The 18,851-nt window shown below is 36.8% G+C and overlaps 1 protein-coding gene across 1 annotated transcript; it reads left to right on the forward strand.

The window, feature by feature from the left end:
• The first annotated feature begins 1,712 nt into the window (after positions 1 to 1,712).
• Positions 1,713 to 18,118, forward strand: CCNK (cyclin K). The gene is made up of 10 exons (XM_009577718.1): positions 1,713 to 1,979; positions 3,021 to 3,102; positions 3,689 to 3,820; positions 4,634 to 4,739; positions 4,878 to 4,935; positions 7,324 to 7,493; positions 9,109 to 9,395; positions 13,404 to 13,437; positions 14,503 to 14,577; positions 16,790 to 18,118. The coding sequence occupies exons 1-10, from the start codon at positions 1,783 to 1,785 to the stop codon at positions 17,410 to 17,412; spliced, it is 1,764 nt and encodes a 587-aa protein (XP_009576013.1). The 5' UTR covers positions 1,713 to 1,782; the 3' UTR covers positions 17,413 to 18,118.
• The last annotated feature ends 733 nt before the right edge of the window (positions 18,119 to 18,851 follow it).

An 18,851-nucleotide genomic window follows, 5' to 3' on the forward strand; every position in this document is an offset into this window, starting at 1 on the left:
GGAGCGAGCCCCTCCCCGGGCACCAGCAGCCCCGTCTGGGGCGGGTGGGAGGAGCTGAACACCCCCCGCCGGTTTGGGGGCAGTAGGGGACGGAGCTGGGTTCTCGGTCGGGTGGTTCGTCTGAGCTAGGAGGTAAAAAAGCCGGGATCGAGCTCCTGAAGTCTTCTCTGTATTAATGAGGTGCCTGAAAAGGCAGAAGACAAAGTTTCGTTGTTCTTTTCGGTCGTTACGGTTCGGATTGGGATGCTTGAGGTGGTTCGTTTAGGATGTTTTCGGGTTGATGGTTTTTATTCCTGATTTTGTGTTCGGAAATGCTTGCGCTGCTTATAGAAGCAGGTCTGGTCGCTTCGGGCGATTTTAGTGTTAATTGGGTTTTAAACTGTTCAGAGCGTTAGGAAGCAAAATAACTTGTAAGGAAGAAGAACCATAACAGTCGTAAAAAATAGGGCTTACTTGATAAATATGATGGGACTGTGTGGTCGTGGCACGGCGCTCTTTTGTTGGTTCTGGACATAGTTTTAAGCAGCCGTTCACTTATTTGTGGCAGAGTTTGGGTTGGTCTGTGACCGGTACCATTAGTTGTGAAGGTTCTTCCAAAACCAATGTGGAACAAAGACGGTGTCCTTTATTCTGAGAAAGAGAAACTTTTTGAAGTTGAGCGAGATGCTAATTGCAGGCACCGTATTTCTGGCAGTTCGTGTGATCTTTCTTACGTTTTCAGAAGGGAAACATCTGGAAAGTTAACAGCTTAATTTTAAGAGTTTTAAGCTTGGGTCTTCCTCTGACTGTTTCGCTTAGAGCAAATATGTTGCATCATCTGTTAATTACTAGTTGTTATGCAAACCTTTGCAGGTGACTGCAGTAATTTGTGCATAGTATCCGTAGTTTACTGAATTACGGTAAGAGTGGGTTTGTGCCTGAAAGAAATAAAGGCAGCAAGACAGTTTTCATTCTGTCTTTAAATTGAGGTATGACTGAACATCAGTCATAGCTCAAACACCAGAAAGTTGCTCGCAGAGCTTTGTGATGTAAATATACGTATGCAAAGTGCTGGTAAACACAGGAAAGTAGCACGCTTTTTGAGTGTAATCGACTGCCTTGTTTTGGGGACAATTTTAGATGCCACCTTACCCTACAGACTCACATCAGTTGTCTTGATCTTGGTACGTGAAAGAGCACTACTTTTGTTACCTTTTTTTCTTAAAGTAGTACAAGTACAGACCACTTTACTAAGCTTTTTGCCAAGTGGTTGCTGCTGTCTTACCATCCAGCGATATTCGGGAGACCAAGTGGGTATTTAAATTGCCAGACTGACCTATTGGATGTGTTTCCTAGTTATGAATAGTGAGTCGATCTCCCCCAACTTTTCAAATCTTGCTGCTACCATCACTGAATTGTTTTTCCTTATTTTGTGGACAAAATGGGTTACAGTTGTTCTACTAAAAAGTTGCAAATATTGTTGATCATGCATTCCTGAAGCTTCTTTATTAAACAGGTAATAGCAAAGATAAGCTATGTCTATTTCTTTGAATTGAATTTGCAGTACATGGGGAGGATAAGGGCAAGGTTAAATATTACTTATCTTTGAGTATAGAAAAAGTCCCTTCTAACAGGCAAGGTTAAACACTATTCTTCTTCACTCATCTTTGAGTTGGGGTGGGGGAGGAAAGTCCCCTCCATTTTTAAAGAAATCCTTTTTTCTTTTCTTAAAGGTTCTGAAGTGACTGTCTGAAGACTTCCTTTTTGAACACTTAAAAAGCAAGAACAATTCTGTTTTAATAAATGAAGGAGAATAAAGAAAATTCCAGCCCTTCTGTAAACTTGGCAAACCTGGACCATACAAAGCCATGCTGGTACTGGGATAAGAAAGATTTGGCACATACACCATCACAGCTAGAAGGGCTCGATCCAGCTACTGAGGCACGATACCGCAGGGAGGGGGCCAGATTTATATTCGATGTGGGAACACGGTTAGGGCTGTATCCTTTTAACTCACGTTGGTATGAAATGTCTTTATGAATGGGGATTTTCAGAATGAAATGTACAAGAAGTGTCATGTGCTTAGCGAGCTGTTCAAAAGTTTCTTAATCATTAATCAAAAATCTTTTTGAGTTTACTTGCCTTTTGATGTAATGTGTTCCTACACAATTTTTATCCATTCATTGGATAAACAAGGTTTCAACTGAACCATTTTGGCATAGAGAAGTAAGGTGACACACGCCGATTAAGGATAACTTTTGGCAGTTACGAAACTTGGTCTCTTACCACATGAATGTACGTAACTTCTCAAATTTTGAATTTTGCATTCATTTTTCTACATATTTTGCCTCTGAGGCTTCTAACCTCTGCCTCCCCGCTTCTGGGTTTTTGGGGTTGTTTTTTTTTTTAGGTTGGGATTTACAACTTTGTATATATTAGAAAGTTCTCCCCACTGTCCCACTCTCTCATAGACTGCCACTTAAACTTTCTGCTTCCTGTATTCCTGTGTTTCTTTTAATCTCCTCGGTTCTTTGTTTAATAAAACCTGGTGAAGATGAAATTTTACTCTTCTCCTTAAAGAGAAGAGTAGGGAGCATGTTCAGATTTTATTTGCATTTGTAGGTGTGAATAGTTTAGTAACTTTCTTCCACACCAGCATTTCAATGTGAATTGATAATTATTGTGTTCCTTCATGTACCTACTGCTGGGTTTTGACCTTCTCTGAAGCAGGTGTGGTTTAACACGAGGATGACCTTGCGTGGATCCTCCTATAAACATGATTGGGACTTTGCACACTTCCAATAATTGCTTTAGGTATCAACTGCATCTGGGCTGAATCATAGTATTTACACAGCCTTAAGGGGTTTTGTGGCTTTTTTTTTTTCTAAAGCTCCTGTTTTACTTGCAGTGTTTTCTAACTGGTTACTGAACGGACAGTTACTTGAGGTACTTGATACAGCAGAATGTATCTTTTCCTTTGTGCATATTTGGTTTTAAATTAGTTTTATGCCCTGTTTGAAAGTCCTTATTCTGCACCGCAGACATTATGATACTCTAGCAACCGGAATAATTTATTTCCATCGGTTTTATATGTTTCATTCCTTCAAACAATTCCCAAGATATGTAAGTATTTACAATATTGATTGCTTAATACAGTGATTGCACTAGGCATGGACTATTTGAAATGGTGATAAGCCACTTGGGTATACTGCTGGCCACCACTCTGAATGATGAAAAATAAGCATTTTATATTTTAATCATTACAGTTTAAAATACACTGTTCTTGCTTGTTTACACATTTCTATTTATGCTTAGAAACATATTCATATTGACATTGCAGTTACGTCTTGCTGATACTGTTCTTTAGAAACAGTAACAGCTAAAGAAAAAATAAAAGAAAAAAAGAAGTATAATACCATCTTAAAACTGCTTGACAGTTAATGGTGAATCAGGACAAATTCTGCTTTGGGTTTCTGACCTTGAAATAAAGTTGTATAAAATGGACAGTCCTTCAAATTCTGTATTTTTCCTTTGAGAAAGTAAAAGTTTAAATTAACACTATAATAAAAGTAGAAATTAATACGCTTATTAAGTCTTTCCTGGGAAACTTCTACAGAACTGCTAATGGAAACTGACAGTGCTTTTACAATGCTATACTGTATTGCATATCTACATGCAGACAACTTTTTGAAAGCACTTTCTTTTTTAGGTGACAGGAGCCTGCTGTCTCTTCCTAGCAGGAAAAGTTGAAGAAACACCTAAGAAATGTAAAGATATAATTAAAACAGCTCGTAGCTTGCTAAATGATGTACAGTTTGGACAGTTTGGAGATGACCCAAAGGTAAAAATACTCATCTTGAAATTGATTTCATCCTATTGTACTCCAGAAAAGTGACATACGTTCATTAGAGCACTGGCTGATTTTCAGCTGTTCTAAATTAAATTATATGTTCAGCATGCATTTATGGCTTTTTTGGGTAATGTGATAGTTAACTATGAAAATAATTCTTGCCAATACGAGTAGTTTTGGGAGCCTGCTGGGATAATTGTTTGTATAAAAAGTTTACATTTGATTTCATGTAAATTCTGTTGTTATTTTGCAAATTAAAGTAAATTTGAGTAATTCTGGTCAGAGCTAGAAATGTCGTCAAGACATGAATCATATTTGACAGTCTTAATGTCGTTTTAGAAAGCAAGTAATAGCAAATCTTAAGAGAACTACATCTCAAAAGTATTGAGAAGTTTCCTGTTAGAGTATTTGACTTAGCAAAACTATGCTTCTCTCAAAATTTGCATATTATAAATAGCAGAAGGATCTGAAACGCGGGAGAGAAATGTGGTGTGAGCTTACCTTTTTGTTGTGATTTTGTATATTTGGCACTTTCATGCTGTGTCTGGTTCCATGGAGGAAAAGAAATTTTAAACACCACATCCCCTCTCCTGACTCAAATAAATGTGAAGAAAAAGTATCTGGGTTTAAAATAGTGTTTTAAGTTGGAGAGATTTCTGTTCTCCTTGGAGACAAACCCTAATCAAGCAAAAGCAGACAAACATGTTTGCCTGGAGATGCTATGTAGTCATGCTTTATACCAGCATAAAATATTTGTGAGTAAAAGAAGGAATAATATTGTGGTTACCTTGTAACATTCTCTAGGAAGAAGTGATGGTCCTTGAAAGAATCTTACTACAAACAATAAAGTTTGATTTGCAAGTGGAACATCCATACCAATTTCTTCTCAAGTATGCCAAACAACTCAAAGGTAAAATATTACAGGGTGAGCAAGTAATGTCTGTTACTAATTTTCAGAACTTAATTTACATTAACAATGCAAGAATATTTTATTCCAAACTGTTTGTCCTTCCTATTTTTATTTCTTACTTTTCTGATTGTTTTTCAGGAGACAAAAATAAAATTCAAAAACTGGTTCAAATGGCATGGACATTTGTCAATGACAGGTAAGATACTTCTAGGAAATCTTTTGAAAGTGAAATAGTTACTGTTGCTTACTTTATTCTGGGATTAGATATTTCTTTGACAAATGTTTGTTATATGTTTTCTGCTTGTTGTATGTTTTCCTGATCGTGTTCATCAGTTTTTCTTTCTATCATTACCATGATAGTTCCGTTGAGCAGGGAATTTAGGAGTATATAAGTAGACCATTAAGACCTTTGCAATTTTGTGGTAATGATTTAGTGCTGCATTAAAAAAAAGTTACTGTGTGAAAGGGCCAATCAAATCATAAATCTCCAGGATAGAAGCTGCCTTCTTGCCCAATCTGAGATATGTGGCACATTGTGAGAAAAGAAGTCACTTCCCAATTCCATCATGTTGGTCAATTTTTTTTTTTTTAAAAAAAAGCAATATTTTGGTAATAGTAAACTAGCCATTAAATTCAGTGAGGAATACAGTTAGCGCTAGATTTACAATTTCTTGAATAATGGATTTGCAATACAAGGATCACATCAATTAACAGGAGTGTCTGTAGAAGCACTATTTATGTGTAGTGTGGTATTGGGGAAAAAAATAACAAAACAACTCGATACACTTTAGTCTTGTTAAGGAGGATTCTACAGAGCTGGGCAAGTTAATTTGCCGAGGATGGTTAAATGTAATTTTTAATTTCCATAGCAAACCTTCAGGAAAATGTGTAAGTTGCCTGACTATTCAGAAATGCTGAATACATTGCTTTCAGTCATACCTACAGCAGTAGAACACCATTAAAAAAGGGGTGCGTTTTTATTCATACGCCTAATTTGAAGTAGCCCAGTGTGGATCCAAATTCTGTAGATACCACCTACACTCTCCAAATTAATTTGAGCGAAAGGTTGCTTAGCGTATTTGGATGTCAAGAGATGTTTACTTCAGCTGCTGCCAGTTTGCAGGTGATGATCTTAGAAGTGGAATAAAAATACGGCTTGACTGTCACTGTTAAGTTTGTCAGGGAAAACTTCTGTTAAGTATCCATCAGATTTTGGACACTACTGTACTTGGAATTAGATGGTGTTTAATAACTCAAGAAATTTAATAATTAAAGAAAGTGCACTTCAGGAAAACATTACTATGAAGTTGGAGTGATTGTTTCAAATAATACTTATCTCTGTTCTTGGGAGGCTGTCTTGTGCTTACTTTATAGGCACCCTATTAGAAGTGTACTTTTTTTCTAGGATCCTGGGAAAATAATTCTGTACTTTGCACTACAGGCCTTTAGAATAGGGGGTTCTGTTCTTACACAGCCGCAGTACACCCCCCAAGTAAATGTCATGAAAGTAATAATAAGAAATTGGTGTTTTAAGAGCTAGTTCTTGTGTCTTTTTTACTGTTTACTGCTGACCTGATTCTGCCAGTGTTTAAGTATCCCATTGGCCTTCAGTTCCATGTAGCCCACTGGAGAGAAAACGGATTTAAACCACCATCTAGCCTACTATTTTAATGCATTTAAGGACATAATAATGAATTCATCAGTGAATTCATCGAAACCTAGCTGGCTAGCTGTAGCTAAAATTCTTTAAGCAGATCCTATGTTACAGAATCTATGGAGCAAAAGGAAAGAACAAAAGGAAAAGAAAAAAGAGAAAAATCAAATTTTGTAATTTAAAATTAATATCAGGAAACAGTAATTTTGATTATGACAGGAACTTACTCAGTTAATATCAACAATACCAATAATGTCAGTTATTTTAGCATTAGTTTTAACAAAGGCTATTCAAGAGATAACCTTTTACAGTTTTCACAGCTTTATCTAAAACTTGCATCATGCTTGACAAGTTGCTTTACAAGTTTGTGTTGGCTGTTCTGTGCAGTTTTTTTTTTTTAGTACTTTTTTGCATTTTATTGAAAAACATTTGGAAACTCTAAAATCCAATGTGGGCATCATTCCCTAACCAGGGTAATGCAGTGACAGCAGACTTGTGTAGCAACGAACATGAACGCTATATTTAGTTAACAGTACAGGTGAGACTACAGTGGTATGTAGCTGCCCATACTTGGAATATAATGCTGTCTTTTCCCTCTTCTTCCACACCCATATAGTGTTAGGTTTTCTATTTTTAAACTCCAAACTTGATGTTCCTATGTGGTGTATTGTTTCTGTAGGCATATACCCTCTGTATTATCTGTGTAAAATTACATGTTTCATGATAGCAGTAGTGCAGAAACAATTTAGTTTTGTAAACTGTTTTGTTTAACAAGGCTCTTAATTAAAATTGTCTGAGATGTTAAAGTGTGGTGGGATTTTATACCCTGCTAATTATAGCTGTCGTACATTAAAGTGTTGTACTTTGACAGTCAGAATTATCTTCAGGGTTATGTTTTGTTTTGTTTTTTTTTTTCTTTTTATATTCCAGTCTCTGCACTACACTGTCACTGCAGTGGGAACCTGAGATCATAGCTGTTGCAGTTATGTACTTAGCAGGCCGTTTGTGTAAGTTTGAAATACAGGAATGGACATCAAAACCAATGTACAGACGATGGTGGGAGCAATTTGTCCAAGACGTTCCTGTTGATGTTCTGGAAGGTATGAAAAACATTTGCCACAAACGGGAGTATTTCCTTTAACTGTGTGACTTAGGTCATAAGTAAATGCAAATTCTTTCTATCTAGGTTTTAGTCAAAATAATCACGAGTAGAGTATGTGACTCAGGTCATATGTGCTATGCCTTAACCAGGTTTTAAATTAAACTTATTAGACTGGCTTAGTCTGGAAGCATATTTAGTTACCATGATTAGTCTTCTGGTCAATATTTGCTTTACGACTTGTTTAGTTTATAACACAGCTAATTAGCTGCTCAATTGACATGGTGTGTGTTTTCTATTTTTTTTAATGATTCCCTTCTCCCCATTTTAAATAAGCAGCTCTGCGAACACCAGAACTAATGGAGCCTGGTTTCCAGTGGTATTCTCATTGATGATTGACCTCTTGAACCAAATTATGTTAGTTGTTTTTTTTTTTTTAATGATGTACCATGATTGAGGAACAGATTATGGGGGATGAATTCTGTTGTGTGTGTGAATTCTGATAGGGGATGAATTATGGGTCTCTTTCATCAATACAGATATCTTAATACTATTCCCTTTGTGTGTATATATTGCTCGTATTTACCTGCTGCTTGTCCGCTTGAGGGAGAGAACCCCAGGAAGTTCATAAAATAAAGCAGGACCTTTCTTGACCCTTGTTAAGTAAATTGTGGTTATGTGGCCACTAATTTGTCTTCATTAAGGTTTTTACTGACTTACCTGGTACAAATGTCAGGCTAAGCATACTTCTAGTTCCACAAATTGCTTTAGAAACCTTCTTTAAAAATTGATGCTTGTCATAATCTGGCATTGGGTTCTAAGGAATTTTTAAGTGTAACAGTATGTGTTGCTGTTCAGGTGGTTTAGCCTTTATTGCTCTTACCCTACAGTTCTGATGATTTCTTAAATGGTTACTTGCTCTGTTTGTATTATGGCTTTTTTCAGAGTTCCTTAAATTTCAGATAGATCCTCTGCTGAATCCTTGTCAAAGAGGGTTGTAGAATGGGCGTCTCTCCAGTTTCTGCTACTGCTTCAGTGAATGCTCATGGAAAGTACTCATTTAGCTTTTCTAGAAAGGTTTTCTTTTCCTTGAGTGCTGCTCTTGCACCTGGTTATCAGTTGGTCCTACATATTTTCTTACAGAACTGTAGCTCCTAACATGTTGGGAGAAGAATTTAGTATTAGTCCTTTACTTAGTTTCCTGAAACTTTTTTGACTGGCCTAACTAGACATGTATGTTTTAACATACGATCTTCTTTCACTTTCTTACTGTATTACTATCCTGTTGTTATGCGGTTACCTGGCTCTCCAAGCACACAATAATGACATATGGTATATTAATACCAAGACACTTTGTTCTTCCTCTGGAAGGTGTGCATTTACATCTACATATTGTTCAGCATAGGCAGAAGAAACTCAGAAATGCAAGTATAAATTCAAAAATAGTCTGTTTTAAAAAAGTCAAATCTGTGGTCATTATAACAGTGAGTAACAGTATTTGCAATGAATTTTTCTGAAGTTAATGTCCAGTAAAAAGCTTAGTTGATAATTGTGTATTAAATGTACACTTGTACCTTATGGGCGTATAATCTTTTGGATTTTTGTTTTTTTAAAAGACATCTGTCATCAGATCCTGGATCTGTACTCACAGGGAAAACAGCAAATGCCTCATCATACTCCTCACCAGTTGCAGCAGCCACCATCTCTTCAATCTACACCCCAGGCACCTACGGTACAGCAATCGCAGCAATCCCAGAGTTCAGAGCAATCACAGACTCAGCAACAAAAAGAGTCGCAACAGTCAGCACAACAACAACAACAGCAGCAGCAGCAAACACAAGCACAGCAATCTAAAAAGCCCTCTCCCCAGTCAAGTCCTCCTAGACAAATTAAAAGACCAGCAGTAAGTTTAACTTTGAACGTTAACTTGCATTTATTTTCAAGCTGATCTGATGTCCATTTGATTTAAAGGCTGCAGTATGCAGCAGACTTGTGTTTGCTTTACGAATGAGATTGGTAATTAATTTTGTATGGTAGACTTCCGTTGGTTATTTGGCAAATATGTTAATGTAGAACAGTCTTTATGGTTTTGGCATACCACATTCTTATACCACTTGAGGCAAAACCAGTGGAGAGACTTCTAAGTCAGCTTGAGGTATTAAGGTTCTAACTGTTCATGGTTCTGTGCTATCAAATTCCATTGTTTTTGCTGTTAAGCAGGCTTGATTTAGGGAAGGTCTCTTGTGCCATACCTGAATGTAGAAATGTGCACCATGCTGATGAAAACATTATTTGACTCTCTGGTCTTTGATTACAAAGAGTGTGGTGACAAAGAGAGTGGTGACTTCTAAAAGTATGTCAAAATTCTTAGAAAAAGTCTTTCAAAATAATCTAATAACAGTAGAAGCCTATAAATGCATCATACATTAAAGTCTCACTTTGTATTATCACTTCATCACTGAAAATAAGAAGGTACGCTGACAGTTGGGTAATATCACAAGTACTCTGAGTGCTTTTCCATGGTCATCAAGTTCAAATGAAACTTTCAGACTTTAATCTACACTTTTTGTGGGTTTTTTTTTTTCCTTGTAAGTTATTAAAAAAAAAAAGTGTTAGTGTGTTACCCAAATCTTCTGGCATGTACTTTGTAAGAAGGTGTTTTCAGAAGTAAAATCTTTGGAACAAGTCCATTTAGGAAGTAAATTTTGTACAGCTTTTACTCTAACTTGTAATTAATGCATGCCCAAACTAGAGAACAGACATCAAGGGGAAAAAAAATCCAAGCAAAACCAAAAACCCAGGAAGAAGCAACAAATGATACAACGAAATGGAGTTGGGAGAGTGCAGCATCTTCATGATAGCAGCCTTGCAAAAAAGAGAAAAATGTAACTCTGTAAAACCTTGGTCTTGTAATTGCAAGGTATAGCCTACTACTAGAGGAAAAAATCTGCACTGAAATATATAGTTCTTGCACTATAGAGTTGTTCAGGATAGAAAGCTGATAAAATGTGTTAATTAGCTTGAAAATTGGGAGAGGTCTTTATAGGTAGTATGTATATCTTTTCATGCTTTTTCTACCATCAGCACAAATTCTGCATGGGTTGTCAGATCTGTAGGGCAGGGAACTCTTTTCTTATTTTTCTTCAACAAAAATGCATGGGACAGTTTGGCACATCAGAAACTGTGAATAACGATTTGAATTTTTCTATGTGTGTCCATCTGATTGTAAGTTGTTCTGAATGCTTGTTCATTCACGTAAAGGCTCTACCTTTACAGTACTACTGATTTCACCCCATCCCATGTGTTAATGAACTACCTCATGGAAAAAAGTGATGTCTTTTGCATGAGTAGTATCTGTTGTTCTTTAACAATCACCTCTGGTCAAGTCCTCAGAGCAACTTACCTTTTCTTGAAATTAAGTTTGAAGTCCATCACCTAATAATTAAGGAGGTGAATAGTACAGATAAAAAGGTAAGTCCTGGTACACTGTAGGCATCCAGAACAAATATAAAGCAAAAGGTGACTTGGTAGGAGTTTTGTAGAAGAACAGCACAAACAGCATGAATTTGAGAAAAGCAAATGTGATGATCTGAAATTGTTCTTTCTCCAGAAAGCAGTCTAGGAGAACAAGATCTGTAGTGTTTTAAATACTTACTTGGTCCTTCTGAAATGTTCTTCAGTTAGATGTACCATAGACCTTACTTAAAATGTTTGTCTCCTTCTATAAATAGGGCTTTGCATGACTTCTCCTTTGGTTTGTACAGAACATAAATACACTTTGTTCCTGGAGGCCAGATTTTCCATTTACACAAACTCTAATAACTCCATTACCTTCTACTGAGCCAAGATACTTTCAAGCAGCTGAGGCATTGGTGATGTCTAAAGCATCTGCACATCCTCTACATCTCTAGTGGTGAAGAACACTTGAATGTTCAGTTGACTTCACTAAAAATATACTGGTGAATCAGTAGATGTAAATAGTATATTTAGTTTGATTAAACTAGAAATTGTTAGTGGGAACAATTTTAATGCACATAGAAACAGCACTAAAAGAACAGTTCCATTGTAGTATGGATTGAGCTTATTATGAAAGTATTAAATAACAATCAGCATGCTAATAAATAATATTGACCCTGGGATGTCATGGCTGGAGCAATACAAACTACTATGCAATAGCAGGACCAAAAAAACCCTCATCTCTATTTTAGTAGCTGCCATTATTAGAGAAGTGATTTAAATTTTTATAGGCTTCAGTTTTGTTGCTTCTTGATTCTTTTTTTTTGTTCCTTTAGCGTAAATACAGTTTAAACTGATGTTTGGTTTTTTCTGTCACACGAGCTATTTGGCTCCAGTTGCTTGTTCCATTTTAATGGTGTACCTCAATGACATTATTTTCTGAACATTACTCCATGTTAACAAATGCACAATAATTGAATTGCTTGCCACTTGAAGTGATCAACTCACTTCACAGAATGAATGATTTTTGGAAATGTTGCAATAAGTAGTGGAGACTTGCTTCTATTTGAAAGCGTGGGGAGATCTGATGTTTGCATGCAGTTTTACAGGCAAGGAATTTAGTGCTAGAAAATCAAGGAAAGACCACCCAAGTGAAATGAAGGCAGCAGATGAGTCTGTGAGAGTCACCAAGAAAAATATGTATCTTTGCAATGGGAAGATAAAGATTGTGCTTAAAAAGCAGGAAAGCAGCTGGAAGGTGGCTGGAGGTGAATTGAAATGACTATCAAAGGAGAGTAAGAATGAGGTAGCCTCAAGCAGGCCTTGGGTACCTTTGTATTGGACAGCAAAATTCTTCAGAATACCCATCAGAGTTAATGAAAATTCATTGTTCAAGTTGGAGTGAAATGTATGTCCATTCTTGCTGTGGAAAGTAAGGTGATGGGAGCTGAGCAACAGTTCATGAAAGTAAAGCCACTAGAGGTAAATAGTCCCTTAAAAAAACCCTTTCATTCAAAAGACAGAGAAGCTATGTACCGTACCCCTCTGACTTTTATCACTAATTCTAAATACATTTGTAACTATGCTTAATTTACTTAAAATTTCAGTTAGGTTTTCTGCTTTTCTCCATCAACTAACCACCTCAGTTGGACTAAGTAAGCTGGAAAAATTTTTCTTACTCTCTTGTCTGTGATTCTTTAAAAAAACCACAACAAAACAACAACAACAAAAAAAACCCACTGAAAACTTGTGATTGGAAGAATGATGTGAGATTTTGTGGGTTTTGCTCAGTGTGCATAAATTTTTTTCTGGCATAACATTTGGCTTTTATACAATGCTTTCCATCTGAAGGCTTCTGAAATGTTTTACACTGAGCAACACTTTCACTGCCCTCCTGTCCTGGTAAATAAAGCATAAAGGCCTGAAGTGATTTTGGCAAAGGTTGAATAACAGGTCAAAGCAGAATCGGGAATAGAGGCCAAGTCTCTTGCTTTCAGCTCACTGCTCAGTGAGCAGTGTATTGGACCATGACGTATGTGCAGTGGATTATAAATAAATTAAAAGAGATGTAATAACAGTGAGAACAGCAGGAAATGCTGTATCTGAAATAGCTGCTATTTTTTCAGTCTTTTCATTCTGCCAGTTAAGCTGGGCTTTTCCAATGTGATTTGACTTTGTTCAGTGTTTGTGTTGCATCTGTCTAACGAGATTGGACATTATTAGTCTCCTAATAAAAATATAGGAACAAATAAAGGGTTTGTCCTGCCTCCTTTTAGGGGAGGGAGGAGGAAACTGGTTCCGAGTTGGAAACCGGTTCTGGTTTAGTCAGATCTGTACAAAAGCTCTTCAGCAGGCTGTAAGTTGTTTCCTGTTTTGCTCGCTTTTTATCATTTTAAAATGCTTTGTATTTTGCAATGGTCTTATTTCCATCTTTTTTTTTTTTCCTTTTAAACAGGCTGTATCTCCAAAAGAAGAAACAAAGTCATCAGGTAAATGTTAATACTCTATTCATATTGCTTTCATTTTACTGTTTTAATCAGAATAAGTCATTTGCTGATGTGCGCTTAGTTTGTTTGCTTACAGGCTTGGCAGTTCTGAACTATTTTAATCCTAAAAATGGGTCTTTAAATATATACCGTAACTATTTTTAAAATGTTCCTAATTGCAAAACTTGAAAAAATGGAGTATAACTGTGCCCCAAGAGTCCCTTAATACAGTCTATTCAGCAGAAGTCTTGCTAAACTACTCAACTCTCAATGTAGAACTCCATGCATCATTTGGAGTAGTTCTTCAGCAAGCTGTGGGACCTTGAAGTGCCTGAAGGTACCATGTCATTAAATAGCTGCACTAATAATAAGTCTGTTGGTAATCAGTGACATTTGTGATCGGTTGTTGGCATGGCTGCCAGTAAAAGGCATTTTGTATCAATATATAGTCTAGCTTAAGAAATGCTTCACTGCAGTGATCACATCTAGTTCTGTTTGTTTGTTTGTTTGGGGTTTTTTTCTTCATTTTGCTGTTTTGGAACAATGTATTTCAGGATAGCTAGGATGTGATTCTCTAACCTTTCCTAAGTCCCTCTCTGGCTCTGCAGGTAGATTCCAGAGAGCTGTCTCTTCTCCCTCCTCTCTCCTGTGCAATTGCCATTCTGTTTGATTTCTAGACATGCGTTCCCCTAGCAGAGCATAGTTCAACAACATCTGAGATTTGTTTTAACTATTTACAAGTTACAGTTTTTGTGCTAGAAAACGTACACTTGCTTATCTTCCTTACGTACTGTTACTGGGGCAATTTGTCTCTAGTTATAAAATACATAGCTTGAATTTGTAGGCATGTGTTCTTTTGGAAGACTTGGGTGTGATACTTGATGCCACTTTATTTATACAAAGGTCTTGATTTTAGTTTTCTTCATTAAACATACCTAGTGTATAGGATTTCCACTGTACTTTTGCGTAGTGTAATATGATATGATAATCATTAGCATGAGACCAGAGTTGGAATTTGGAAAATGTTGCAGAGCAATAGCCAATTAGGAACTTCCAAATGTTTTTTAGAACCACCACCACCATCTAAAATTTCTAAAATTGAAACTTCACATCCACCAATACCTCCTGCACATCCACCTCCAGGTAAGCTTTTATTTTCTTAAACACATTTACTCTTGCTATTAATTGCCTTGCTTTTTATTCAGATGCTGGTAACGGTGTGGGGGTGGGGGTTGTTGCCTTGATTAATCAGCTCGGCAAGTAAAAGCATTAGGTAGATAAGTTCTAGAGGGAGTTTCACCTTAGTAGCACATGCTTTTCCAGACAGAAGCAAAAAAGTTATGATGGAAACAAGACTATACTAGGTAGACAAAGGCAAAACAAAGCTGTGAATGTTAAAGGCATAGCAGACTAAAACTAATTGTCACTAGCAGGCAAAAAGGGACTTATCTTCTCAACAGGATGGCAGATGCCATATTATATTACTAGAGTAGCTTCCAACTATGCTATAGAAGTCCTCCATGTTACATCTTTAGTATAGAAATTCTGTAACTTCTCAGCAGTAACGGGGATACTTTCTTTGCTGTGTCCGAAAAGAGGACTTTCATCTGCCAGAGAACTTTAACATTGCACACATGCCTTATGTTTGCAGAATAAACTGTACAGTTGTAAAAATGTGCTTCCAGTGCCTTGATGCATTAGCTGTCCTTCCAGTGACCCTTAAATATGACATAAATATTTTATAGAGTATAGTCCATAATGTAACTGTAAGATGACAGCTTCTAACAGGGAACTACAAGAGAGAGAAAACAGTGCTCTGAAGTACAGTGGGACCATTTTTCCCATTTGTTAAAATTTAATTAAGAATGAAGAGGTTCTTCTAAATATCATGTTCGTTATTCCTTCAGTTGTTAAACCTTGAATGCACATCTTGCATCCAGAATGATTCTGAAAATGAGCAAATGGGGACATTATTGCCTGCTATAATTTCGGAGCTAGAAGTCATTGAAATCATAGGTACCATAGCCAGCATACCCACCTTGCGTGATCTAATTATGTAGCTGCCCTAGGGGACAATTTTGCTGTTAAAATTATGACTGCTTAGATAAGGTAAATCCTATTTAGGCAGGTAATGCATTTGTTTCCCTTGTTATCTAAAATTTTCCTCTTAGAATTTCTTTATACAAGCAAATAATTGTATAAGCACTGAAACATTTTAAGAACAGTCTTTACAGGCCAACTCTTGCCTTTTGGGGCTCTGAGGAAAAATCAGGTGAAAACTAAGAATGTTTATTGACCAAATGAACAGAAGTACTAGAAGGTGGATTTATCTCAAATCCCATTTAGCATTGTCAGTTTAGTTGTTGCATGCCACTGGAAATGACTGCCATATATCTGCTTCTAAATAACTTTTCTTACTGAACAATGTTTTAGATGTATATATATATACAGGCAAGATGGATGTCAAGATGCCCCAAACTCTTTTTTGTTGGGCGTTTTAATACTGACTGTATGACCATACAGAGATGTTGCCATTAGGTCAGTCTTCTTATTGTGGTATTCCTTACTTTATGATGTCTGCATTAAGAGGGGGAAAAAAAAAGTAATTAAGATACTTATTTAAAGAGAAGACAACTTAAAGCATGTTCTTCCCAGAAATGGCCAATTATAATTCTGTAAAATTCTGATCTTTTTATGAACTTCCCCAGGCTGTCAGGTACTGAGTTCCCTGAAGCTAATCCATGGAACAAAGCTGATCAGATTTCATGTCCCAAGCAATCTATCGCACTTTCTTACTTACCCTCTGGTTTTCTTTTTTCTTTCATTTGGTAAACAGGTTTAGAACCGAGTGTTAAAGACTTGAGACTTCGGCCTGTATTCTCAAATAATATTTCCCAATATGGGAAGCAAGTGAAGTGCAGAGGGTAATCCTCAGCCACCTCCTGGAGTGTAAAAGAGGTAGAAGGGAGGCCTGGACTAAAGAAGATTGAAGCACTGATCAAAAGATTTTTGGTATCTTGGGTCCCATGACTTTTTAAATCTGCTAGTTGTGATTCTGTCCATCCAGTCTGCTAATTTCTGCTGATTATAGAACAATATTTGAATTGTAAGAAAATAGTAATAAGAACGGAAGATGTATTTCACTTTTAGAATGGGAAAAGCTGAACTTGGAGCTCTGTTATGCAGCTTAGGTATTTTCTAGTGATAATAGAAGGTCTGACTGGATACCGTATGGCATTCAGAGACTTAGAGAATTGAGTCCGCTTTTGATATGTTAACTGGAAGAAAAACAAAGTATTCAGAAGCTGTTATTGCCACTATCCTTCAAAAAACTAAATGAAATTTTCTTTTCCAGAGCGCAAGCCTCCTTTGACAACTGCAGTTTCAATGGGAGAAGCAGAGCAATCTACTACTGTGGACTCAGTAGATATGCCAAAGGTCCAGATTCCTCCCCCTGCTCATCCTGCCCCAGTGCATCAACCTCCACCTCTGCCGCACCGTCCCCCACCCCCACCCCCCACCAGTTATATTACAGGGATGTCTACTACAAATTCTTATATGTCAGGGGAGGGTTATCAAAGTCTTCAGTCAATGATGAAAACAGAAGGACCAACTTATGGAGCTTTACCACCGGCCTATGGACCACCAACTCATCTACCATATCATCCTCATGTCTATCCTCCCAACCCTCCACCACCAGTTCCACCTCCACCCCCTACTTCATTCCCCCCGCCTAATATTCCACCTCCTACTCCTGGATATCCTCCTCCACCTACATACAACCCTAATTTCCCACCTCCAAGACTGCCTCCAACTCATGCAGTACCACCTCATCCACCTCCAGGGCTGGGAATGCCACCAGCTAGTTACCCCCCGCCTACTGTTCCCCCAGGAGGGCAGCCACCTGTACCACCTCCAATTCCACCACCTGGTATGCCACCTGTAGCAGGACTTGGACGTGCTACATGGATGAGATAGCATGAGGTAATTTGCACGATATCCCTTTATGTTGACTAGGCAGGAGTAGCTAGCCAAAACCTACTTTGTAAAGATGAAGAGGAGGGTAATTTGTATAATTTAGATGAAGAAATGAGGCAATGAAATGAAAATTTAGCTGATCTGTTTGCAGTATTGTTTATGGTGAGTTATATAGGCTTCTAGATTTTAATCAGCTTTGCAGTATCTATTCTAACTTTATACATTTGACTTAAGTTTAAATTGTCTTGAGTTATTCCAGCACTGGATTACTTTGTACTAGCAAAACCAGCCATATTGGCTCAATTATATCAGTAAGAAGAAAATTTCCTTCTAGAAATCAGTGCCTATTTTTGAGTATCAAAATAGCCAGATACAATGAAATTTGATCTATAGTAAGAAGCTTCATTTTTAGTAATAATTAAAACAACACGATGTCAAGCATAAAAGCTACTTTATTTAAAAGAGATTCTGAATGCTAGCTGACTGGAATAATTTTGAGGTGTTTGCCTTGCTGATATTTTTGTTTTGGAATGTACTGGTATCTTAAAGTATTGTATGTTTACACCTATTTGCAAATTCCTGTACATAATATATATATTTTCTAAGTGTGAAAGTCTGATTGTAACAACCTACTGTGATGTACATCCTGGTTATAAATGGGACTACTTTGTTCACATCTACCCAAATAAAATTGTTTCTGAATTTAGTGGATTTCCAGGTTTTTCATATTAGTTCAGAATTCATAACTATGGTACTTCCTGCAAGATATTTCAGCAGTGGTCTCCCAAACCTTATTCATCAGTTTATTTAAAAAGAATGTATTTTATTTTATTCAACTAGAAGTATACACTATCACAATCAATCTCTTACTTCATTTTTACTAAAATATTTCAAATTAATGTTTTACACACATTATCAAAAAAATCTGTACTATTACTTTCCCTCCCCAAAAAAGCCAGAGTGGTGCAATAATAGGTAAAAACGTGTGCTAAGGTCTAAAGAATTTTGCTATATACACAACAGCAGGTGCTAACTTTTCCAGTTCTTTGTAAATCATATACAGAAAATATAGCAGGGCTGTAAGATCACAGGTTTAACAGAAATCAAACTTTAAACTGATTTCTAAAGCAGCACAAATAGACTTTCCCCACATTATGAAAAATATACAATTTTATCACTTTACAGTCATGCACTTTGAAAAAGATCAGTAGTACTCTTCCCCCACAGTTTCTAAAAAGATAAAAGGTCACTTTAACACTGATTTAATATCTAATATTTGGATAAAAATGTGCCATTCTCAAACAAGGTTGTGCTGAGCAGTCTTATCAAGGTGCAAAGAGCCAACTGAAGCCAGTTACGCTGCAGCATTTCAGAAACTTTTAGGGAAATGCCATCACTTCAGTCACTCTGACAGAAGTCAAGGATGTGATTTTACTTTC

The sequence above is a fragment of the Fulmarus glacialis genome, unplaced genomic scaffold (genome assembly GCF_000690835.1).
Source record: "Fulmarus glacialis isolate BGI_N327 unplaced genomic scaffold, ASM69083v1 scaffold46515, whole genome shotgun sequence".
NCBI classification, from domain to species: domain Eukaryota; kingdom Metazoa; phylum Chordata; class Aves; order Procellariiformes; family Procellariidae; genus Fulmarus; species Fulmarus glacialis.

Bases quoted from the DNA above. Each gene is read 5' to 3' on its own strand.
- CCNK (XM_009577718.1), top strand. From the start codon at position 1,783: ATGAAGGAGAATAAAGAAAATTCCAGCCCTTCTGTAAACTTGGCAAAC. The intron at 7,494-9,108 runs GTATGAAAAACA...TTTTTTTAAAAG, and splicing joins TCCTGTTGATGTTCTGGAAG to ACATCTGTCATCAGATCCTG. The intron at 13,438-14,502 runs GTAAATGTTAAT...AATGTTTTTTAG, and splicing joins AGAAGAAACAAAGTCATCAG to AACCACCACCACCATCTAAA.